Source organism: Camelus dromedarius, chromosome 4, assembly GCF_036321535.1.
Source record: "Camelus dromedarius isolate mCamDro1 chromosome 4, mCamDro1.pat, whole genome shotgun sequence".
In the NCBI taxonomy this organism is placed as follows: Eukaryota; Metazoa; Chordata; class Mammalia; order Artiodactyla; family Camelidae; genus Camelus; species Camelus dromedarius.
In genome coordinates, this window is record NC_087439.1 from 5,987,196 (window position 1) to 6,013,520 (window position 26,325).

General features: G+C 35.0%; 1 protein-coding gene across 1 annotated transcript in view; it reads left to right on the forward strand.

Annotated features, from left to right (window-relative positions):
* MAP3K2 (mitogen-activated protein kinase kinase kinase 2) overlaps nucleotides 1–26,325 on the forward strand; it is a 56,352-nt gene that overhangs the window by 13,897 nt on the left and 16,130 nt on the right. Inside the window, exons 2-11 of the mRNA XM_031451206.2 lie at nucleotides 9,055–9,123; nucleotides 12,769–12,887; nucleotides 13,500–13,540; nucleotides 14,987–15,086; nucleotides 20,057–20,170; nucleotides 20,549–20,636; nucleotides 23,478–23,608; nucleotides 24,550–24,629; nucleotides 25,756–25,823; nucleotides 25,998–26,090. Of these exons, the coding sequence (XP_031307066.1) occupies nucleotides 9,117–9,123; nucleotides 12,769–12,887; nucleotides 13,500–13,540; nucleotides 14,987–15,086; nucleotides 20,057–20,170; nucleotides 20,549–20,636; nucleotides 23,478–23,608; nucleotides 24,550–24,629; nucleotides 25,756–25,823; nucleotides 25,998–26,090 (841 nt within the window). The 5' untranslated portion in view covers nucleotides 9,055–9,116. The remainder of the gene's footprint in view (nucleotides 1–9,054; nucleotides 9,124–12,768; nucleotides 12,888–13,499; nucleotides 13,541–14,986; nucleotides 15,087–20,056; nucleotides 20,171–20,548; nucleotides 20,637–23,477; nucleotides 23,609–24,549; nucleotides 24,630–25,755; nucleotides 25,824–25,997; nucleotides 26,091–26,325) is intronic.

Here is a 26,325-nt window from a genome sequence, read left to right on the forward strand (position 1 = left end):
TTTTAAGTTTACAGAAAAATTGGGCAGAATTGCCATATACCCACTCCCCCTCCCAGTTTCCCTATTCTTAACATTTTGCATTAGTGTGATACATTTGTTATATTTGATGAGCCTGTATTGATACATTCTTATTAATTGAAGTCTATAGTTTACATTCATTTTTTGTGTTGTTCATTTTATGAGTCCTGACAAATGTATAACGACATGTATCTACTGTTATTATGGTGTCATATAGAATAGTTTCACTGCCCTAAAAACCTCCCGTGGTCCACCTATACTTCCCTCCCTCCCTGGCTGCCATTGGCAGGCACAGATCTTCTGCTGTCTCCATAGTTTTGCTTTCTCTAGAATGTCATATGGTTGGAATCATCCAGTATGTAGCCTTTTATTTCACTTAGTAATATGTATTTAAGGTTCCTCCATATCTTCTTTATGGCTTGAGAGCTCATTTCTTTTTAGCACTGAATAGTATTGATGTATCAGTTTATTTCTCCACTGGCTTAAAAAAAAAAAAAACCATGATGACTCTCATAGCTGTATGAGGGCTTGGAGTGAAAACAGGCTGGTTAGATGGGCAGGTGTTGCAGTAATCCATGCAAGAGATGAGCATTGCTTAGAATGGAATGGTAGTGGTGGAGATACATATTTTTAAAGAAAAGCTAACAGGATTTGCTGACGAGTTGGAATGGAGAATGAAAATTCTGAGAGGAATCAAGGCTACCCCTAAATTTTTGTCTTGAACAGCTAGAAAAATAGAGATGCTTTTTTGATGAGATAGTGAAGACTTGGGAGAAATAGTAATGTTTGTATTTTTTTTAACTTTATTCTTATTTAAAATTTTTTCTTTAGAAGTAAGTTTAAGCTCCAGAAGTTGCAAAATGGTTATAAAGAAGTTTTTTTTCTGGTAATTTGAGAATAAGTTGCCAACATGAGGCCCCTTCATCCCAGAACACTTTAATTTGTAATTGCTATCAGAAGGGCATTTTCTTAGATATCCAGAATGCAACCATCAGAATCATGAAGTTAACATGGATAGAATAGTATATTCTAATCCACAGAACCCATTCAAATTTTGCCAGTGGTTCCAATAATGTCCTTTTTAGCAAGACAGTTCAATCAACGATCATATTTTTGTATTTAGTTGTGTCTCTTTAGTGTTTTTCCATCTGGAACAATTCTGCCATGTTTCCTTGACTTTCATCATCTTCACAGTTTTGAAGTTTGTAGAGTAGTTAACTTTCAAAATATTCGTCAGTTGGGGTTTGTCTAATGCTTCCCCTGTTATTCAATTTAGGTTACATATTTTTGGCAGGAATATCATAGAGGTGATGTGTTAGTTTTTGCCATGCATCCTATCAGGTGTGACTGATTTTAATTTGCCCATTACTGGTGATCTTAATATTGATCACTTGATTAAGCTTCCTGCCAGATTTCCACACTAAAAAAAAGGTACTTTTTTCCTTTATCATTACTAAATATTTGGGGGAAGGTATTTTAAGACTAAGTGTCTCATGCCTCATCACTTCACCCACTAGTTTCACCATTCATTGATTTTTCTTGGCCAAATTATTACTATTCATGAATGCCAAATAATGATCTTGTAATTTCATTATGTTATTGTAATTCATTACTTTACATTCAAGCACCCATGCTTCCATTTGTTGATTCATTTTTCAGTAATGTCTCTGTGTACTCATGGATTCCTTTTTTATTCAGTGGGTTGTTGAAATCTATCAATTATTTGTTTTGAAGCTCAAATTGTCCCATATTTAGCTAGTGCGAGCTCCTTCAAGGTGGTTCTTGTGTCCTTTTGACATGTCTTGTGATTCTTTGTATACTTTCTTTCTGACACAGTAAGATGTTCCAGGCTCATCTTGCACATACATCCATATTTTTAAGGAGCCCTCATTCTTCTTAATGAATATTGGTATTTAGAAACCAACATCTTGCGGGTGCATTCATTATGAGTAGGATGTCACTGCTTCCAGGTCTCAGTAGACAAAGCTATAAAACATACATAGGTAGAAACGTGTGTGTGTGTACACAACTGTATCTGTTTCATTTCCCTGATGGCTAATTGTATTAAGCGTCTTCTTGGCCAAGTGCTTATTGACTGCTTTTGTATCTTCTTTGGAGGAATGTCTTTTGAAATCCTTTGTTCATTTTATAATTGGGTTAGTTGTCTTATTATTATTATTATTGAGTTGTAATAGTTCTTCATACCTTCTGTATACTAGACCCTTATCAGATATATAATTTTCAAATATTTTCTGCCATTCTTTGGGTTGTCTTCTCACTCTCCTGTTGGTGTCCTTTGATGCATAAAATAATTTAATTTCGATGAAGTCCAGCTTATTTTTTCACTTGCTGCTGCTTTTGGTATTCCATTTAAGAAACTATTGTCTAAGGTCATGAAGGCTTTTATAACTCTATTCCTTTCTAAGAGTTTTCTAGATTTAGCTTTTCCATTTAGTCTTTGATCCATTTTTGAATTAATTTTTGTATATTGTGTGATGTAGGGGTCCAACCTGATGCTTTAGCATGTGGATATCCAGTTGTACAGCACCATTTATTGAAGACCATTATCTTGGCAGCCTTGTCAAAAACCATTTGACTGTAGATGTTTGGGTTTATTTCTGGACTCTCAGTTCTATTCTACCAGTCTCTATCCTTACGTCAGTACTCATACTGTTTTGATTGCTATAACTTTGTAGTCATTTTTAAAATTAGGAAGTGTGAGTCTTCCAACTTTATTTTTCTTTTTTATTATTGTTTTGGCTATTCAGGGCCCCTTGTAGTTCTTTATGAATTTAAAGATCAGCGTTTCCATTTCTGCCAAGAAAGGCCATTGGAATTTTGATAGAGATTGCATTGAATCTGTAGATCACTTTGAGAGTTTGCCATCTTAAAAATACTTTCTTCCAATCCATAAACATGGGATGTCTTTCTGTATGTTTAGAACTGTTTCAATTTCTTTCAGTGCTTTATAGTTTTTAGTGTACAAGACTTGTTTATTTTTTGTTAAATATATTCCTAAGTGCTTTATTATTTTGATGCTGTTATAGATGAAATTTATTTCTGAATTTCATTTCTGTATTGTTCATTGTCAGTGTATAGAAATACAGTTAATTTTTGAGTGTTGATCTAGTATCCTGCAACTGCCCTGAATTCATACATTAGCTCTAAGGTCATTTTTGTGAGCTTCTTAGATTTTCTGTATATAAGATTGTCACCTGTGAATTGGGGTAGTTTTACTTCTTACCCAGTCTAGATTCCTTTTATTTCATTTTCTTGCCTCATATTCTGACTGGAACCTCCAATACAGTATTAAAAATGAGCAGCAAGACTGGACATCCTTGTCTCTGATCTTAGTGGGGACACGTTTGATTTTTCATTGTTAAGTATGATGTTAGCTGTGGGTTTTTCATGGGTGCCCTTTATCAACTGGAGGAAATTCCCTTCTCTTAGCCTTCTGAGTATAAAGGCAGATTTTAGCACTTGCATTTTCTGTGTCTGTTGAGATGATCATGGTTTTTTTTTAGGGGGGGGGAGGCTTTTATTCTGTCACTGTGGTTTATTACATTGATTTTTGTATGCTGAACCTACCTTTTTTGGGATATATTCTACATGTTCATGATGTATAATCCTCTTTTTTAATGTTCTTGATTAGGTTGCTAGTGTTTTGTTGAGAATTTTTCTATGTTCACAAGGATGTTGATCCGTAATTTTTCTTCTTGTAATGTCTTTGGTTTGGTTATCAGAGTACTACTGGGTTCAGTATTCTCTTTCTTGCTCTTAAAAATATATATATATATATTGGTGGTAATTCTTCCTTAAATGTTTAAAGCCATTTGGTGTAGGTCTTTTTGTTTGTGAGAAGCTTTTTATTTCTAATGCAATTTATTTCATCCAGGTGATCTAATTTGTTGATGTACAGTTGTTCATAGTATTCCCTCATCCTTTTTATTTTTGTAAGGTTGGTAGTAATTCTCCTTTAATTCCTGAGCTTAGTTATTTGTGTCTTCCCTCTTTTTTTCTTGGTAAATCTAGCTAAAAATTTGTCAGTTTTATTGATCTTTTCAAAGAACCAACTTTTTGTTACATTGATTTAAAATTTTTCTATTTTATTTTTATTTTCTAGTTTGTTTCCACTCTAATCCTTATTGTTTCCTTTCTTTTGCTTGCTTTGGATTTAATATGTTCTTATTTTTTTCAGTGTCTTAAGGTAGAAGGTTGTGTTATTGAGTTGAGATCTTGCTTGTTTTTTAATATAAATATTTACAGTTATAAATTTCTCTCTAGGTTGTACATTAGGTGTATCCAGTAAGTTTCAGTATGTTTTGTTTTTATTTTCATTCATCTCAAAGCATTTTCTAATTTCCCTTGTGATTTCTTTTTGTCCCATTGGTTCTTTAGGAGTGCTTTGTCTAATTTTCCCATATTTGTGATTTTTCCAGATTTCCTTCTGTTACAAACTTGTAATTTCATTGCATCGTTGTCAGGCAACATACTTCATATGACTTAAATCTAAACTTAACTGAGATAAGTTTTGCTGCATAATGTGTGATCTGTCCTGGAAAATGTACATGCATTTGAGAAAAATGTGTATTCTCCTGTTCTGGGGTTGTGTGTTCTATAGGTATTTATTAATTAAGTTTAGTAGTTTTATAGCATTATTTACGTCTTTGTTTTCTCATTGATTTTTCTGTCTACTTGTTTTATCCATTATTGAAAATAAGGCATTGAAATCTCCAACTATTTGAGTTGTCTATTTCAATTCTATCTTTTTTTTCATTTGAGAGTCTGCTGTTAGGTGCATACATGTTTCTAATTACTATATCTTGTTGCTAAGTTGGGCATTTTTTTTTCACTATAAATGTCCTTCTTTGTCTCTAATAACAATTTTGTATTATATTCTATTTTGTTTGCTATTAGTGTAGCCACTTCAGGTCTCTTTTGGCTACTGTTTACATGGCATATCTTTTTCCAGTCTTTTACTTTCCGTCTATCTTATCTTTGAATCTGAAATGTGTCTGATGTAGACAGCATATAATTAGATATGTTTTAAAATCTGTTCTGTTAATCTCTGACTTTTAACTGGTTTGTTCATTCCATCTTATATTTAATATAATTACACGTATGCTAGGATTATTCTGCCATTTTGTATTTGTGTTCTATGTGTATTGTATCTTTTTTGTTCCTTATTCCTCCATTACTGCCTTCTTTGTGTTAAGTAGATATTTTCTAGTGTGCTATTTTAATTCTCTTATTTCTTTTGCCATTTAAAAAATTTTAAACTTTAGTCATTGACCTGGGGATTAAAATTAAGATCTCAGAACAATGTAGCTTGAGTTTAATACTCACTTAATTATAGTGGTATACAGAACTTTTCTTTTGTTTGACTCCATCCCTCTTCTTTCCTTTGTGCCATTATTGTTATACAAATTATGTTTATATATTGTATGCCCAACAATTATTGCTTTATGCAGTTTTTTTTAAACTTGTGTACTAGGTTCCCGTTGCCGCTTACGTAGAAAAGAGTTAACATAGCAGGCCTTACTGCTTATCCTTAGAATGAACTGCTTGTGAGATCTGCCCTTGGATGGCATCTGAGAATTTGGATTTCAGGAAGGTTCCCACCTGCCTAACAGATAAGAGTAACTTATTGTGTGTGTAGGGGGAGGGTATAGCTCAAGTGGTAGAGTGCATGCTTAGCGTGTATGAGGTCCTGGGTTCAATCCCCAGTATCTCCTCTGAAAATAAATAAATGAATAAATCTAATTGCCCCCTCAAGAAAAAAAAAGACAATTAAAAAAAAAATTACTGTGCCTAAGGTGCTTATACAAACAAAGTAGTTTATGGTGAACTCTTGCTTTTCGTCTGAGAATCTGCAGTTTTGGTATCTGCAAGGCAGAGGGTATCTATGTGATTAGCCCCTAATAAAAAGCCTGGGTGCTCAGTCTCTAATCTTTCCTGGTAAGTGACATTTCACATGTGTTGTCCAAACTCATTGCTGAAGGGAATTAAGTGTGTCCTATGTGACTCTACTGAGAAAGGTTTCTTAAGTGATTGCTTCGGGCTCCTCTGGGCTTTGCCCCATGTGCATTTTTCTTTTGCTGATTTTGCTTTGTATCTTTTTGTCATAATAAATTATAGCTGTCAGTACAACTCTATTCCTGAGTCCTGTGAGTCCTCTAGCAAGTCCTTGAAACTGGGGATGGTCTTAATTACTCCCTACATACTGCTGTAACAGATTACCACGAATTTGGTGTATTTAAACAACGTAAGTTTTTTATCTTACAGTTTTGGAAATCAGAAGACTGAAATTAGTGTCACTGAACTAAAATTGTGGTGTCATCATTCCTGTTCTTTCCTGAGGCTCTAAGGGAAAGTCCATTTTCTTTCCTTTTCCACCTTCTGTCAGTTGCCTGCATTTATTGAGTCATGGCCACCCCATTCCATCCTCAGGGCCAGCAGTGACTGGCCAAGTCTCTTAAATAGTGTTACTCTGACACTCACTTTCCTGCTTGTTCCTTTCATTTGTAAGGATCCCTGTGATTATGTTGGGTCCAGCCATCTTATCTTAAATTTCTTAAAATTACATCTGCAATGTCTCTTTTGCCATGTAAGATAATATACACGCAGAAGGCCTAGGAATTAGGATGTGGACATCTTTAGGGTGGGCCAGTTTTGTGCCTACCACAGTCAGATAGGAGAAATACAGTTAGAAACAAAAAACACATTTATGCAGTGTTTTATCTTTACTTATGTAATTACTCTTTCTGCATGTATATGGGAATTACTGTCTAGTGTCCTTTAATTTCAGCCTGAAGGACTCCTTTTGTATTTCATGTAGGGCAAGTCTGGTTGTGATGAATTCTCTGTGTTTGTTTATCTAGGAATGTCTTATTTGTGTCTTCAGTTTTGCAGTATATAGGATTCTTGGTTGACAGTCTTTTTCCTTCAGCACTTTGAATATGCCATCCCATTGGCTTCTGGCCTTCTCGGTTCCCAATGAGAAATCAGTTATCGTTTGCACATAGTGAATTCCTTCTCTCTTGCTGCTCTCAAGATCCTTTGTCTTTCAACAATTTTATTATGATATGTTTATATGTGGATCACTTTCATTTTATCCTTCTGTTGGAGTTTAATGTGCTTCTTGAATGTGCAGGTTGTTTTTCACCAAATTGGGACATTTCTGGCCATTCTTTCTTTTTTTGGAGGGGGATAGGGGTTGGAGGTAATTAGGTTTATTTATTTAATTATTATTATTATTTTTAATGGAGGTACTGAGGATTCAACCCAGGGCCTCATGCATGCTAGGCATGCGCTCTACCACTGAGCTATACATACCTCCCGCCTTAGCCACTGTTTCTTGAAATAGTCTTTCTGTCCTCTTTTTTTCTTTCTGGGACTCCTATTTTGCATTTGTTGATGTGCCTGATGGTTTCAGTTATTGTACTTTCCAACTTCAAAATTTTTATTTTGTTCCTTTTTCTAATTTTTGTTTCCTAATTGATACTGTTTCGTGAGACAGCTTTCTCATATGTTCTTAAGTTCTTTAGATATAGCTTTATTAGTTCTTTGAACGTATTTAAAATAACTGATTTTATGTCTTTGTCTAGTTTGTCCACCATTTGGGCTTCCTCAGGGTCATTCTTTTGATTGCTTTTGCTCTGTATGTGGACTCACATCTTTGCATTTCTCATTTTATTTTTTTTCATGAAAACTGAATGTTTAAAATATTATAATGTGCCACCTCTGGAAATCAGATTCTCCTCCCTCCCCAGTGTGTGTTGTTTATTGTTCTTATTTATTTGTTTAGTGACTTTTCAGAACTTGTTTTTTAAAGTCAGTATTTGTTGTGATTGGTCACCGAAGACTGCTCAGTTTAGTTGTTAGCCAAAGAATAGACAGAGATTCCTTTAGATGCTTGGAACCAATAAATCTCAGAGTCTTTTTTGAGAGGTTTTCTGTGTGTGTGTGTGTGTGTGTTGGGGCAATTACAACTCTACCTTATCCTCCACTTACTGCTGCACAGAGGCTCAAGGTTACCTAGAGGTGAAAGTCGAGAGCCTCCTTAGATCTTTCTTGAGTATGCAACAGCCCTGGGCATTTGTGTGACTTCTAGATTCCCAGGAATTTTTTGGAGCTTTTCAAAGTTCCTTAATGACATTTTATTCCTCAGCTTTTCTAAAAAAATTTTTTTCTTAACCTGTTGTTTGCCCCAACTGTTTTCCCCTTCCTCAGACAGTTGAGATATGTGATAGTTGTCCTTATTTGATTTCAACAAGTACCCCAAACTCCCCAAACTTTTTGGACTGGAAGAGCTTTGAGTCAGGTTAAATAATGTGGTCTATTAGCCAATCTTTTAGATAGGTCAAATTATCTATGAGTTTTGGGAATCAGACCTAGAAGACATTCCAGTTGCATTCTTCCCTCTCCAGTGGTTGCTAGGCTGCTTATTTTCGTGGTGACTGTGGGCCGTCGGTTTACATTGCCACTTCGGAGCTTGGAGTAAGGAGTGGGAAGATAGGAATAGGGAGGGTCAGAATCCCACGAGGCTCTCTTTACTGAGACTCTTGGATGCTGCCCTGATTGCTGGAAGCCTTTGGTTAATTCCTCTTTGTCAATTTTGGTAATTGTTTCTTTTATGAAAGGAGAGAATTTTTATAGGTCTTTATGCTACTTTGTTGATGTCCTCCTTTTTGTGTCTAAACATGACCTTTTCCCCTTTATATCTGCCATTGCTCTGTAGGAACTTGAGTTTATTTATCTCTTAAACTTTTTGACTCTCAAAATTGTTTTTTTCCCCTTACCTTAAATAGAAAGGAACATGAAAAGTACTGAGGTAAATATAATATAACATAGTGATTTTTAGTTCATTCTCAATAATTGCGTATCTGGGAAAAATAAAGCACTTCTCCCCAGCAGTGTGTGTAAAGTATTAATATTGTACATTTCTTGTTAGCATTATTTATATTGACTTTTTTCTTTTTGTGCCTACCTCTTCTCATTCTTATTATTAACTTGTTCATTTTTTTACCCCCTTAGGCAGTAAAGAATGCTGATGGGAGAATCATTTCCCTAATTTTCAAATTGTTGAGCTGGTTGCCATGATGGGTGAGTTCACACTAAAAGGATTTTTCAAAAATAAAGGATAAAAATGGGGGAGAAAAAATTTTGTCTATGTTTTTTTATGAAGAAATTTTATGATATAATAGATTTATGTAATGCTTTATGCTTATTTACTTAATAGATTTTCAATTAAAACAGTTTTTTTTTTACTTTTATAGTTTGGAAATAACAAATTTATGCAGGGCATAGTATGGACATTCAAAATAAACTGTTAGGATGGATTGTGATTTTCTTAGAGTCTGATGGCCAGAGAGAATACTTGATAAAGAAATCTGACTTTTAAAAGATTGAATAAATAATAAGGAGTAAATTGTTATAATTATTCAATAATGTAATAATATAAACTAAAGAAAACAGCATAAAAATAGTAAATCATAAAACTCTATAACAGAATAGAGCAGCACATCATTGGTGCTCAGGCAGGACGTGTTTTACAGCTCTTGTAAATTTCCTGTGGCGTCATAACAAACAGGGAGGCTGAAGGATGGGAATGGATTTTGGGTGTTCAGTTTATATATTATTTTGTTTTCTTCTCTTCCTTTCTTCCTTCCTTTCATTCTTTCTTTCCTTCCTTCCTTTCTTTCTTTCTATTCTTTCTTTCTTTTCTTTCTTTTTTCTTCTTCTTGGGGTTGAGGATTCCAGTGTGAGGCAAGGATTGGACAGGGAAACACTAGAAAGGAGTGGAGCAAATGGCTCATCCTGTCCTAAATGGGGGAAAATGGACTGTGTAGTCGGAAGCTAAGTTTTTAAACTTAGACCAATAATCTTATCCTGATATCTTAACTATGACATATATTTGCCAATGTTTGTTTTTGTCACACTTTTCCTACCACTTTCTTAACAAATGTATTATTCACTTTTATATGTATATACACAGTGTCAGGGCCAAAGAGCTTAAATCTGTCCATGTTCTTCAGTGGAAGGGCTAGCACACTTTCAGAGTGTCTGCTTGTGGCAAGTGTGTAAGCTGAAGCTCCATCTTCCTACTTTCTGAATTTCTCTCCCACTTTCTCTTTTTGTAACCACGAGTGCAGTGCCATCCTGTGGTCCAAATTCTTCACTTTCGTCAGCTTCACCTCCAGTTCCAAATTGGATATCCTTTTACTGAATTCATACTAGCTTTTCATTTCTGTGGCTCTCAGAGTCTAAACTCTGTATTAATCAAATTGATTTCTACTATACTTCTCAAATAATAATTCACTATAGTATGCAACAAAGCAAAGAACAATCATTGCTTAAAAACATTTGCAAAGGGAGCCACAAAAAGCCATGAATATTTAACAGTGTGGGTCACAGGGATTTGAATTTTTGATTGAGGATTTCCTCCTGTAAACACTTTATAAGGGTAATGAATAAGCATATAAGATACCACATTAAACATTTCTGATAAATTTTTAATTTGAAATTATTTTCCAAATATTTTCTGGTTTTGTGCTTAACTAAATGTCCTTTTAGCATATGTCAGAAATCCACTGCTGTTTCTAGGTGACTGTTGGTCAGACTCCAGGATCCTGTGGGCATCCTCACTACCATTTGGGTCGACTTGTGACCCTCATGACATTTATAACCTGTGTAATCTTCCTCTGCCTGTAACCACTACAGAGGTGCTTAATGGAGTAAAAGAGTCTAAGAATTGTTAGAACAGTGCTTGTGTGTGTTCACCACTTTCCTTGATCTTTTGGGATTTGTTAGCTTATGTCTTGTCAAAAGTAAATTTCCTGTTGGGTTTTTACCTACCATCTGATTCTTTGTCAATCCAGAAAAAGAGCACTCAGTTAAGTAGCCCTTCAGTTGTATGTCATCTCCATAAGAAGTTACTTTATTCAAGTGGCCCTCTTTACTTTTTTAACAAACACATCATGTAGAAAACAGTGCTCATTTTTTTTTAACAAGGAAATCAGTATACATAAATGTGATGAGAGATTTAAGCCAAGCTTTTCGAGGCATTTATTTTGGTGTTGTAATATTAAACATGTAATGTTAAATGTTAAATATAAAAATATTTAAATTCAAGTGTTTAATGAAGAAAATAATTAGAACATAGATATGTTTAAGTATTAGACTTCCCCCGTCCCCAGTGTAGAGTTATGGATTTTACTTTTCTCAAGTTTACATCAGAGAATTTTATTCCAATTGAGATCATTTTTGGCTTGTTCTTTTCCTCAGGAAAGATTTATTTTTATTAATAAATGACAGTCTGGCTTGAACCCATGTACACTGCACATACTGTGATTACGTTATACCCAACTGACTCAGTTACTGTTTAGCTAAGCTAATATTTTGTTGACATTTTACTTTACAAAGGATACTTTGTGAAAGATTATGATATTCTCTAGACCTGGAATTTACTAACAAAACCTTTGGAGCTATTATTTTATATTTAGTATGTAAGTAGTTCCACTGTGGAACAGAATATACTGAGTGTTATAAAAAAAATGAGCACATAAGAGAAGTCAGCTATGTGTGCATTTGAAAGACCGATGAAGCCATTGACTTGCCAAATTCTTTTTAATGATCTCCCCTTACAAGGTAAAGCGTGTTTTAATTACTACTACTCCGAATGTAAATTATTGTTCACCAAAATGGTTGTATTTTTAAGTGTAAGCTGTTAAGTCCCTCAGTTCCTTTACCGATTGTTGACTACCACTAGGTGAATTTGTTTACTAGTGAAAATCAATTAAATTGTCTCTGAAGCATTACTAGGAGTCTTACCCTTATAGTCTTAGAGAGAAATCTTTGATATATTTGAAAGAGCTTAGGAGTTCATGGCTCATGATCCTTTCATTGAGTTTTATGGATTCAGTACTTTTTTCTAAGGAAGGGATTTTTCTTGCATTTGTTACCTTTTAAGCTGTTAGTGGCTGAGATCATTAAATAGTCTGTTAATGTAGTCTTGTTGAACTTCATGGTGAAGAAGTTAAAAACAAAGCTTCCAAATACCAGTAGGCTATTATCTACAGATAAAGCTTTTCTTTGTTTCTAACTTAAAGTACTGATGAAAGAGAAGAACTCTAAAGGAAATTTCATACTTTGAACATAAATATTAAATAATGATGGTATTTATAGAAATTTTTAGAATTCATGGAAATTGTTTATTTTTCCACATTTGTTTTATTTTGGAGGGGGGAATTAGGTTTATTTATTTATTTTTTAATGGTGGTACTGGAGATTGAATCCAGGACCTTGTGCATGTTAAGCACACGCTCTACCACTGAGCTGTACCTTACCCCTCCCCCCATCTGTTTAGCTGTCTTGTTGATGTTTTATTTAGGAGTCATATAAAAGAGTTTATCTTAACAGGGCTGTTTTGCCTAATCCTAGGATGTTACATCATTAGAAGAATCAGAATGGCTTTGTTTGCCTTACAAATGTCTCATGTGAACACTTAGTGTGATGCAAGTCCTTGAGTCCAGTGCAATTTTAATGTTACTTGTCTTTAGTTTTTAGATAATTAAATTTTATTTCACCAAAATAACAGAAATGTAGGCATTGAAAATGTTCTAGATGCATTTTTGCATTAAATTAATGTATTTTTGCATTAAATTTTATTATAAATTTTGTGTTTGATGTCTATGATAAATACATATTGAAATTACAATTTTGTGTATATATTATTTAACAAATCCCTAGATGATCAGCAAGCTTTGAACTCAATCATGCAAGATTTGGCTGTTCTTCATAAGGCCAGCCGACCAGCATTATCCTTACAGGAAACCAGAAGAACAAAATCTTCATCACCAAAAAAGCAGGTATTTGTCCCAGTAATGTTTTAGTAAATGTATATTGTTGTTCTCTGAGTTATTTTTTTTGAGTATCCTAATCATGTAGAGGGTTTGTTTGAAGTGATTAGCTTATAAGCTTTTGGATCAAATATTTTGTCATACATTTTTCTGTAAGGTATCTGTCCTAAAAAATGGTAGTTTCATTTAATGTGGTAATTTCTCTCTAAAGCTGGTATTTTATCCATTATTAAGGAGTGTAAGATAAGCAAACTGTTTTTATTTAAAATAGTCTGTTATTCTGTGTTAATCATTTTGATTATTGTAAGTAGAACTTGTTTGGGATGTCTGACATGAAAAGTGGGAACAGGGTGTTCTATATTTCCCTCCATCAGAGTTAGCAGATGCCTCATACCCATGGTGCTATCTCTGACGGTTCTTGGTGCTCCTTCCTGTTGAGTCCAGATTTAGCAAACTAATTCTCAACTCACTGTTTGGTAGACACTGTCAGTTGATTGGAGTTGACACTGAAAATGGAACTTTCTTACCCTCTACTCTGCTTTAAATGAGTGACTAGGAAAATGATTTAGAAATTCTGGAAATTTTGTCAGATCTCTGAAATGAGTAATCATTTCATTACAGAATGATGTCCGAGTCAAATTCGAACACAGAGGAGAAAAAAGGTAAGGAAGGAAACATTACATCAAGTTTGTTTATTTAATCAAATGCATGTCCTAGTTAAGACCATTAGAGGTTCTTTTTAGATTTACTGAAGGTTTATTGCTTGCAAATTGAGAATGGAATAGTCCTTGATAACTATAACATGTACTTGGGCTTAACATAGAATCTCTCAAAATTTAGGCTTAACCTCAGAAATGATTAATATTTTTACTTTGCAATATTAGGGCATAAGTAAGGTCATTGCATAATGCAGTTTTAAATATTACCATCTTTTATTTTTACTCAGTGGAAATGAAATATATTTCTCCTTATCATAATTGTATCATCCCTTCAGATACAGAACTTAGGTATGTAGACTTAACATTCACAATTTTGATTATTCTCAAGAGACTTCAATCATATGACCTATATTTAATTAATAACATTGAGGAAGTGAGTTGGAATGGTGACTGTAAGTGATTTAGCAGGGGTGGAAGCCTGGCCTTTAGCTGGTGTCTCTGTCTGAGTGGAATGGGGGAAATGCAGGGTGGTGGCTGACAGCAGAATTGCTAACGAGACCTAATAGGAGTTAGAGAAGATGGGGTTGTGTTTCTATTATGACTGTCCTGTTAAATCAACTTAATGAAAGAGCTGTCCATTTTAAGGACTTCAAAAAGGCTCACAAATCATATAACCTGAAGATGTACCATTCAAGTATTGTCCAATCTACTTTTTCCCTATTTACAGTTCTTTTATGGATATTTTCTCGATTTCCTTTTTCATTCATTGAACACTATTTATTGAGTACCTACTATATATGCTGGCCTCTGAAGGGAATAAAGTGAGTGAAACAGACACAGCTCCTCCCCTTACAAAACTTAGTAATGGAGTGGTCTCTAAGTTTAGGTGCATGGTCCCCAGGGGCAACACAGTTCAATTCATTGTGATGTTAGAAGAAAATCCTAGAATTAAAAATTTTTAACCCATTAAAAATACTCAGGTGGGGAGGGAATATTCTTACATGATATATATGTACTCAAAAATGTTGAGTTGATGAGGGTGCAGTAATCTAAATTTACATCCCCAAGGAATGACTTTATTTTCTAACAGTTTCATTGCATTTCATTGTATGGGTATCACATGTTAAAATTTAATCGTTTTCCTCAGTGAACATTTTATATTGCTCTTTAGTGTTCATATAACACTTGCACTGCAAATTATAAATGGCAGAACATTTTGAGAATTCCTTTTTATAGTTTTTATTAGGATAGAACGAACTTCAGAGTTTTAAAACTTTATTTTGAGATTTAGTGCACTTGATCAAAAATTGGCCATTCTAGTATTCAAGTAGAGTGAATGTTTACATTTTAACTTAATTTTGTATTTCTCTATCCAAGAGATAACTGTTGGAAGTATGTTATTTAACCATGCCTAAGAAAATAAAATATATTAAAATTCTGTCCGTGTAGAATCCTTCAGTTCCCCAGACCAGTTAAACTGGAAGATCTGAGGTCTAAAGCTAAAATTGCCTTTGGACAGTCTATGGATCTGCATTATACCAACAATGAGGTAAACATGTACAGTTTAACTTTTAATAGTTCTTATTTTGGAAAGTAGTGTGTTTGTTTAAGAGATTGTTTTAGGGGGGTTGTGCTTTTATTTAGGGATTGATAAGGAAGGATATGGTGTGTTAATAAGATCAGAAGTAAATTTTAACTTATTAAAGTAAAATTTTTTATTGTGGAAAAATAATGAATATTCTGTATAAATTGAGATTCTGCTAAAGGAGGAAATTTATTAAAGATTTGCTGCTAATTTATGTTTCATTTTTACTCTGTGTAGTTTATTGATGAATTCTCTTTTCTTCTAAAACTATACTTGCTTACAGAGACAACAGAGCTTTGGTAGTGGGACGGTTTAGTTAAATGTAAACAATTACTTTCGTGTTGGTAAAGAAATGATTCGATTGTTACGTTTACGTTTGGGAGTCAGTACATATAATCTGAAGGGCTTGCTGTGACACTGAAGAGCTCTGTGTTCTGGAGAATCCCCTTTTGAACCTTTTGTAAAAATTGAGATTGCATTAGATGATTTCTGAGATGTCTTTCTGATCCTATGATCTCAGATCAAGATCTGGGGATCTTAAAATTTTCAGGGACAATTTAGTTAATTGGTTAATTTGCCCCTCCCCACCCCAGAAAATACTTGTTGAATTTTCCAGGCATAATGGCTATGATTTATGAATTGCAGCCCTTCATGGAGTTTACAGACTTGTGGTAGAAGCAGACAGTTAATAAATGAATTGTTTAAATATATGAAGTTCCTTGAAAGAAATGCGTAGAAGTATTGTGGTAAAGGATTAGGTAGTACTAAGGAAGAGCTAACTGAGGTAGTAATACTTAATGGTTGAGATTTGAAGTGTGAAAAGCCAACCCTGCAAAGAGTTTGAGGGGCACAGCATTCCTGATAGAGCAGCTCGAGAGCAGTGCACAGAGATCCTAAGGTGGGAAAGACCTGTGTGTTTCAGGGATAGAAAAAGTGTCAGTGGGAATGGAGTGACAGTGGAAAGCTTAGTAAATAGTAATTTGAGAAAATATTGAAAGTACTTTGCAAATGTTAAAGCATTGTGCAAATAAAAATATTTGAAATATTACCTATTCAAATTAATTATTACAGGGAAGGGTATAGCTCAAGTGGTAGAACGTGTGCTCAGCATCCAAGAGGTCCTGGGTTCAATCCCCAGTACCTCCTCCAAGCAGAAATCAATGAAGAAACCTAATTATCTCCCCCTCAGAAAACAAACAGTACAATAAAATGAATTATTATTACTTTAAAGCAGAAGAACATGCTGTTGTAGCTTGTACAAAGAAACTACTTACAGCTAAAAGAGGAAAATACATTAGTAAAGGAAAAATCCACATCCAAAGAACTAATACTCCTGAACAAAGTGCTGAGTGCTGTGCCGTGGTAATACCTTGACATTTTATTTTTCAGATACTTTCTGGAATATCAATTAGCCATGAACACCTGTTGTTGCCTGACCCTGTCTTGGCACCTTATTTCTGTTAGTGCTGGCCTGATTTCCAGCTGCCAGCTCTTGAGACTCTGAGGGCTTTTCAGAGGTGTGGGCATAGGGTGTAAGCTGAAGTACATATAGGGGGATGGGGATTGGCCATGAGGCTCAAGGATGTGGTGGAAGGTGGGCTTCCCTTGCCTGCGGTGGTAACGTGCAACATAATACACCCTTTAGGGGCCTCCTTCTCTTCCCTGTCTTCCCATTTCTCTGCCACTGTTGGTATTATACTTGTCCCAGCTCCCAGAATTGCTGTTTCTTTTCTGAGTTCTCCCAATTTGTTTACAGGCATACCTTGGAGATATTGCATGTTCAGTCCAGACCACCACAGTAAAGGTGACTACTGCAACAAAGCAAGTCACATGAATTGTCTGGTTTCCTAGTGCATATAAAAGTTATGCTTACACTATGCTGTAGTCTCTTAAGTGTGCAATAGCATTATGTCTAAAAAAAGTGTCCATACCTTACTTAAAAAATACTTTATTGCTAAAAGATGCTAACCATCATCTAAGCCTTCAGCAAGCTGTAGTCTTTTTGCAATAGTAATATCAATGATCACTGGGCACAGATCACCATAACAATTATAATGATCATGAAAAAGTGTGAAGTATTTGCAAGAATTACCAAAGTATGACACAGAGACACAGGGGAACAAATGCTGTTGGAAAACTGATACTGATAAACTTGTGGCAGGGTTGCCACAAACCTCCAATTTGTAGAAATCAGAGTATCTGAAGTACAGTAAAGTGAGGTGCACCAAAACGAGGTGTGCCAGTGTGTCATTTTTCTCTAGGATTTTCTTGAGGATCAAGAAATTAACTGATTTGTAGTTTCAGGAACCCTCTCCCATTTTCTAAAAATTGGAAAATTTCTCCATTTTCAGTTTCTTTTTGTCATGCTTTCTGAAGGGTTTCTGAGAGTGGTTTTGCCATTATATATGGGTGGCCTCTTGGCAGGAATGTGATAGAGGAGGCAGTAGAGTAACATTACATTGTTTAAAATTTTCTTGCAACTCAGTATCTGTGCGAATCTGTGATTCTGTGGGTTAACGATGTCCTGATTCATGACAAGCCCAGTGCATGACCTTGGACATGGGAGCTACTAGGCAAGACGTATCAGGGGCATTAGTTTTGTGGACCTGTAGGTAAGCAGAAAACTCATTTGCACTGCTTATTATTCTGGTTCTGTAAGTATCTTTTCCTTGTATAACATAAACTCCTCTGTTCTAAAAGAATCATTATTCTATAAACTAGTTTGCTCAAATTGGAACAGCCAGGAAATTTGAGCTAAGATTGGTTGGATTTGTTAGTTAAGCTCCTCTTTATCTAAGAAAGTGTCAGGGGTGTATGTTGCCATGGTGGGTAGACGTGGGGGTGTACAGCAGAGTAAGACCTCTCCCGTTTTAGATGGGGAAGGGAGGAAACCTTTCTGTGGACTGTTCTCATGTTTCACTATGTAAAGTCAGGAAGATAATTCACTTCTTTCAAACTTAGGTTCTATTTAATGGGGTTTGGGGCTCAATTTTTAGTTTCCTTTCCAGAAAGGGTTTTTATTAACGTACAACTGACTTGTCAGTAATAAACCAGAGGCAAATATTTTATGAATCAGGCTGAAATGAATTCACCAAGCAGGAAAATATTGGGTGGTTTATATAGGATAATTTAGTCAAGGTGGGACTTGTTCATGACTCTTAGTCCTCATATTAAAATTTATAATAGGTGATCTTAGTACACATGAGGGGTCATGTCAGAACCATAGACAGTCGTCCACACTGCTGCTCCAGGTTCTCCTCCAGAACGTCCAGGTTCACTGTGGCCGACTGAGGAAGAGCAGAATCATTTATTGATGTTTTGTTACTGTGATTTTAACCTGTGTCTTCTCCAGAGGCAACAGTATCTTGGAGAAGTAAACAATCCACTTATAAATAATGTGCAGTTAAAGTAAATATTCACGTTTTCCCCTCAAATCAAAAATTGTCAGAACAATCCTCATCATTGCCTTAAAATACTTCCTAGTGCTTAAAAAATAATTTAAAAACTATTAAAGATGGGAACAGGATGTACCAATGTGGTTCATAATTGGTAGGAAAATGAAAGGAATTTAATTAAGTAGGTCAGACTTGTTCTATAATACCAAACAGTTAATATTTTTTTTTATTAGAAAAAAATTGTCACAGAGAGAAAAGGGACTTGGTAGTAGATAAGTTGTAGTAGTGTAAAACTAGCTACCAGCAGAAACTGGGAATAGAATTTCAAGTACAGGGTAAGTATTGTAAGCAGATTGTATGCTGGAATTCACATCGGTCTTGCTTTATGCTTGTGTCTGGCAGCCTTTCTTAAAATGAGGAACGTTTTCATAAAGAAATCTGCCGAGAAAACATACACCGTGGCAGCTAGTGGGTTTGGGTGCAAATGAAGCTTTCACCCTGTGATGGTTATTAAACAATGTTTACCAAGTGTTTATTTTCTGCTGTGCTGTGTGTTCATTACTGGTTTTGGGGTGGGGGTGGTCCTTGTCTTCAAGGTATTTATACTCTAGAGGACCCTTAACTAACTAGGCCTTTACATTTGAATGGCTTGATTAGTGTGTTAATTAGTGTAGGGTAACAGGTGTAGGATGTGTTCTCTTATTTTATTCTATCCTTTCAGTGAAATGTTGTATACTTTGACAATTATTGACAGAGTCGTCTTAAGCTACTAAGTTTACATTAAAAAAAAAAAAACCAACCTCTTTTGTTTTCTTAAGTTGTATGAACCATGCTTTTTCCTCATTGATGGTCCAAATGCTTTTGTCCCTGATCACATCTGACCCGTGAGAGGACTAATGAAAGCACATGTCAGCAGTCAGGGTGCACCAGGGGCTGGCTTACCCACTTAGCTCGTTTGTTTTAGACTGCAGTGGTCAAGTCCCCAGGGTCAGAGAGAGGAGCCCCAGGTGGGCTTAGATTGCAGGGGCATCACTGGAGGTACCCTCCACGCATCCATCACAGGTGCACATTGTATTTTGTGTGTTGGTGGGTACCCCGGGTAAGAATGCAAATCTGTGGTTACTACAAAAAAGCAAAAGTTTCCTTAATGCAGATGAAAGATAGTACCTTTTCTTGTTTCAGTATGGTTTTTTGTGTATGCTCCTTAATGCTGTTTTGGGGTGAAGATACTGTAACTTAAGTATAGCAATATTACAGAAGTATCCTGAAAAGTTGATCTTTAATCTTTAAATGTGTTTTTCTAGAAGAACTTAACGTTTAATGAAGCAAAAGTATTTATCCATATCCATCCTTTGATTTTAGAGATGGTGGGATGGGAAGAGCAGGACAATCTAGACATAAGTGTTCAGTCAGAGTCATGGTACGCCGGCAAGTCAGAGCAAGGGGCTTTGAGATCTGTATTCTGCAGTAGTGGAGGTGCTCCTGGAGGACTTGGCCGCTGAGATGGCTGCACCATTCCTTATGTTCCTTTCTGTTTAGTTGGTAATTCCATTAACCACCCAAGATGACTTGGACAAAGCTGTGGAACTGCTGGACCGGAGTATTCATATGAAGAGCCTCAAGATACTGCTTGTAATAAATGGAAGTTCACAGGTATGGTTTGGGTTTTTTTCAGGGAGGATTATAGGATTTATGCCTGTAAAAGTTAATATATGAAACATAGTTACATTCTATACTCACCAATGTATTTTCAATATGCTTAAATTTAAACTTGTATATTGTAATTGCTATAGTTTAATATCCTTGTTCCTCAAAGCTATATAGCCAAAAGTACCACTAAGTGTCATATACTGTACATATGAAACTAACAGAAACTGAGAACTTGAGAAAAATTATATTAGAATTAAAATTTCAAAGAGTAGATTTGCAAAGACCCAGAGACAATGTAGATTAGCTTGTATTTGGTAGGGGAAAGGATTCTGTTCAAAGCCGGAAAAGGGAAGAGTGGCATTAATTTTCCTTTTTTTGTAGGCTGCTAATTTAGAGCCATTGCCATCATTAGAAGATCTGGATAACACAGTATTTGGAGCAGAGAGGAAAAAGAGACTTTCTATAATAGGTAAGGAAGCTAGTGTCTGAGTCATGCAATGGGTGGTTTCTCAGTTTCATCTCCATCCTTTACCGTAGGGCAGCCCCTAAACAAAACCCAGGTAGAGAGCAGCCTGTCTCTGTACTCTTTGTAACTGACTCAGTTACCTGTGCTCTAGTGTTGATGTCCCTTGAAAAGTTTTTCCAGGATTAGCAGTCTCCAACTTAAATGTTTAACAAATTAAAATAAAACCTCAAGAGTTTTAATAGTACAAATAAACTGAAGGGAAAAAAATTAAATAATTCTAATATGTTAAAATTAGTGGATGGGCTAATAAGTTCATAAGCCTTTCTCTAAATTGTAATTATTGCCAAGGATGCTATCAAAATAAAGATTGCTAAGAATTTCCAGAGTATGCTTTATTATTACTTTATTAGTCATTAATAGTGCACTATTACAATCAAACTTATGGTAAAAAGAGAAATGGGTCCTGTGTTCTGTTCTTTTTAAAGGAGGCCTGTTAAAGAGGCATGGGCTGGGCAGAGGTGCTCTGACCCCCGACTTCTTCAGTTTGTATAAAACATTGATAATCTGTATTTTCATATGATTAAAACATTACATTGCTCCAAAAACACTGGTATAAATGTTTTTAGCAGATAGGACAGTGACTCTGGGCATTAAAGAGCATGAGAACGTATGTGAAGGATGGGTTTGAAGAGGGGAATTGAAGAGGAGATGAAATGGATGAATAGGGAGGAGGCGGGAAGGTGGAAATCTGAGGATGGTCATAGAAGAAGACTGTGAATAATGGAAGAAAAAATTAAATTGGCATGTGGACCAACCCAAAAGTCCGTTATTCATCTTCTCTTTTGGTCCCCAGAGGCTATTTTATGTCCACTTCCTTCTAAATGTCTGTCTTACTTGGGTTTCAGAAATACTGAAATGTGAATAGCATAGATAATATACAAGTAAAATAAAAATGCTTGTCTTCACTTGGATATATTTTGATACAGTTTAAAATTTGCATGGAAGAACATTAGGGATACCTGAATTCAAGTTCCAGCTCTTCAGTTAACCTGAGACCAGTAACATTGTCCTCATCTTTAAATCATGGTATTGTTGTAGCAGTCAGTTGAGAAAACACCTTTAAAGTACATCTTGCTTTTCAAACTAGAAAGCGTGACTACTATTAATCATACATTTCTTTCTTTATTTCCTTTTCTTGCATTATAGTATCTATCATTTTAAAGTAAAAAATTGACAGTTCATTTTACTTGCATTAGACAGAACAAGCTAAATGCGTTAAATTGACATTTTAAATTCATTTTGAATTAAAACTGTACTGAATACCTCACTCTTACTCTATGAATAAATACTCTTGTTGTTTGACTTCAGTGCCAACATAAGAAACTGGAAATTATAAAGTATAAAATTACTAGTCATTTCTTGGCACCTCTTTAAACTTGGAATGGCTTTGATAAATATGACCATTGTCTTTTTTTCTTATATATTGACCATTATTTCCTTTAATTATTTTCATAAAAGGTAGAGGAAAAACTTCCTTTGGGATGGGAGTAAATGCTGGTGTGAAGGTCTCACCCAAGAGTGCATGGCATACTTGGTACTAACAAAGGTTCCAAAAAATGGGTTATCAAATAAGGAGGTGAAGAAATGTTTAGAGCCTTTTTTCTTCCCTACCTCCTTTGATTAATGAGTGTGTTTATCTTCTTTTATAAATAAGGGCACATGGAAGGAATAAAAATATTAGGGACATTATGATCATAGTTGTTACAAAGCCTGAATCAACCCCTGGCTCAAACATGAGTGCCTAATAATTTTGGAGTCAGGGGTAGAAAGTTATCTTTTTTATGCCCATCTCTTGGTAATCATTTTGTTGTCTTTATCTCATCACTAACAAATGCCAACATGTATTTACAGTGACTCCTTTCCATAAGGTAGAAGCCCTTTTTGCCTTAAATCTGACCAGAACTTAAATGCTCACATAACTTCCTCATACTTGTTTTATAGTTTAATCTCGAAAAAGGAAGAAGAGAAACTGTGTTAATAATAAGCACAGCATAATTAAATGAACTATATTAGATTTGCTAAACTATGAAGAAATTTAAATTCCAGGAATATGGCTTGCCAAAAATGTCTAATTTTTAAGTACCCAAGAATAAAATCCAGGATTCCAAGTTGGAAGCACTCTAATATGGGCAGAATGACTAAGAAGTAATCTCACTTTGGGTTTCTGGAGATTGAAGAGGGAATGGGAAGAACATCATGTAGACAGATGTGTGTAGTGTGTTCATTGTGAGTAGTTTTACTGTCACAGCACCCTGCAAATGAGAGATTCAGTCCCATGTTTACAGATGAGGGAACGGGTTCTTGGAGATTGGATAACTTTCCCAGAGACACACAGCTGGTATTTAAACTGAGGTCAGACTTCAGAGTCCATGTTCTCTTCACTACATCGTGATGCCTTCCATAAATTACATTAAAGGGTGACATATACCAGAGCACAAGTGACCTTTGGAAGTGCAGAAGCAGTGTCGTTTATCTAAAATTCTTTATTATATTGTCCACCTCATAATGTAGTTGTCAGCAGTCAGAAGAACATACCATCTAATAAGTGTAAGTGAATGCTACAGTAAGTTAATGATTGTAGTAGGGTGGGAGTTTAGAAAGGAATAAAAATATTTGAAGTTTTACAGACATGAATGCTCTGATAAGTTTTAATAAAAACTGGACTTCAGTTGCTAAAGGTATTCGTACTATAGTCCAGAAATTCTGGGTGTATATTTAATGAAGACAAGAATTAGTTCCCTGCTGGAATTTATTTATAAAATCATACAATTTTTCTCCTTTAAGGTCCCACTAGTAGAGATAGAAGCTCCCCTCCCCCAGGATACATTCCAGATGAATTACACCAGGTTGCCCGTAATGGGTCATTTACCAGTATCAACAGCGAAGGAGAATTCATTCCAGAGAGCATGGACCAAGTAAGCAAAAGTTGGACGTGGTTTTTCATTTCAGTTCATGGGATGCTGTCAGGGGCTAGTGTGATTTGGCAGGTGTATTGGGGCGGGGGCTGACGAGGGTGGTGATGTTTGCTTTACCTCTTCTCCAGTCCCGTTATCTTGCTTTTTAAGTAAACAAAATGGTAAAAATGTAGAAATGTGGGAAAATACCCACTACTTAACATGTGCCTGTGATCACTCACGTATAAAGGAGGAATAAGGCTGATTTTCTTAGGTTGCTCATTTGTAAATGAATGAATGCTTTTGTTTATAATTCTGGGACTAACATTCAGATTTTTAAATTAACATTTGAAAGATAGAATAAAACTACAAATATTTAACTTTGTGAAGCTGAGGTTTGCCTCCTTTCTAAAACATTTAAAAATGGTTTTTAAAGTTTCGTGATATTGAAGTATTTTCATGGAGTTGCTATTGTTTCCGTAACATTGCATTGGCTGCTGATGTCGTTGCAGGAGTTTACATTTTCTAATAATGTAGCAGTCGTGGCGTCATTAGTTTCCACTTGGGTGGAGCTATTGAGTTTTCAGTAAAAAAAGTTATGTGATATCTTTCAGCTTTTAATTATTTAGCTAGTAATCCGGAGAGAAAGAGTGTTTTTCTGTTAGAAACTTTTGAAGTTGTGTAGCCTACCTACGGGGGACGACTACTTTTACAACATTTAAAAATGAGTCAACTCGGAATGACTGCTGTTAGTTATTGGAATTTTTTTGGGGGGGGTACAGAAAGTGTTCTGAGCTTGTGGTGAGGGTTACACTCTCTCAGTATTAACCACTGAATTGCATCGTGTGCTTTAAATGAGTGAATTTTATGATACATGAATTATATCTCAATAAAGCTGTTTTAAAACCAGAGTAACTTCTGGTTATATTATGTCGAATCAAGGTGGACTCTTCTTTTTCTAGATGCTGGACCCATTATCTTTGAGCAGCCCTGAAAATTCTGGCTCGGGAAGTTGTCCATCACTTGATAGCCCTTTGGATGGGTAATGTTGATTGTGGTTTTTGTTTCTCAATATATGTGGGCGCATATGCATATGTACAGCATGTTGAACTATCAACTCTTTTGTGTTACATTCAGAGGAATGTAATGATGTTGATCTATCTTTACATATGGCAAAGTGGTTTTTTCACAATTTGTAGAAATCCCTTAACCTCATGAGGCTCAATATCTTTATTAGTTAAAATGATATCTGATCACAGTATTTTGAATTTCCTTCTTGCCAAAATTGTGTCTTTGAAACTAAGTGCAAACTTAGAAGTTATGTATACTTTTAAGCTTGTGATGATGAAACTGCTGTCAGAATTTTTCATAATAGGATTGGTTTTGGAAATTCTTGAGTTGTTTCACCTGTTCAGGATTACGTTCATTTTGGCAACAAATTATAAAGAGTGTACATTCTTGGAAATTGTGGCCTGGTGTGTTGGTTGTCATTTAAACTTTAAGTACTTTATTAAGATCATTCCCTATTTAATCTCCTCTGGGATTGCTTTATGAAAGCAGATTCTGAAAATAAAACTAATATTGTATGGAAATATACATTTAATTTTTTGTTACCCGTATATGTGAAATCTTTATCTGTGCCCATGTCTACCTCGCGATAGATACTTAAAACAGTTAAAGTCAGGGAAATAGTAATGTGAAAGCTATATAATGAGTACTTAATATTTAAAGACACTGTCCTGAGATAGATAAATGTGAAATTGATGAGTTAGACATTATTATCTCCTTGTTATAGATGTGGAAAGTCTCAGAAAGGTGATTTGCCAAGGTTGCAATAATTAAAGTGGCAGAGCTAAGATTGAAACAGATGTTTCCATACATCTGTAATTCCAAAGCGTATCATTCTTACTACCGTACTCCATGGGTTAATTTTAAAAGCCAAGCTTTTTGCATACATGTACCAAATAAGTGTTTAAAAAGAAGTTTCTCTTTTTTCAGTTAACATTTCAGGGTGAGTGCCTGCGTTTATTTATATAGGTATATTTATATGTATTATATACGCATATTTGTATATCCACACACACATACAGGTACTGATATTGTGTGAAGATTTTTTAAAATGTTTTAAGTACTTTCTCTTAATTTAACGTGACATTTTCTTCTTTTAGAGAGAGCTATCCAAAGTCGCGAATGCCTAGGGCACAGAGCTACCCAGATAATCATCAGGAATTCTCAGGTCAGACTGTCCATAATCTAAGGGTTTAAATGTTTATGTCATTGAATAACGTTTTGGCTGGGAGGAAGAGGGAATTTTCTTAAAAAATCAAATAAAAATATGTAAATGTGTTTTTCATCATTAGAAAGATTTGATTTTTTTTATAACATGTAACTTTCTTATGTGTCTTAATAGACTATGATAACCCTATCTTTGAGAAATTTGGAAAAGGAGGAACATATCCAAGAAGGTATCACGTTTCATATCACCATCAAGACTATAATGATGGTAAGTTTCTGGCAATTAGATCAAAGAATAGTTTGTTAAAAATCTCAAAAACAATAAAAATAAATTTGTTCCTATATCACTTAGTTTTCTGCTTAAGTTTTTTTTAAAGAAGTTGGATCATAACTAAAACTATAGTAACATCTTAGCTTTATGCCAACTTACCTCATAATACTTATCTTCCCCAGAGAAAAGGAGTAATTAAAAATGATATTAATTAGAAAATTACCCCTTGATG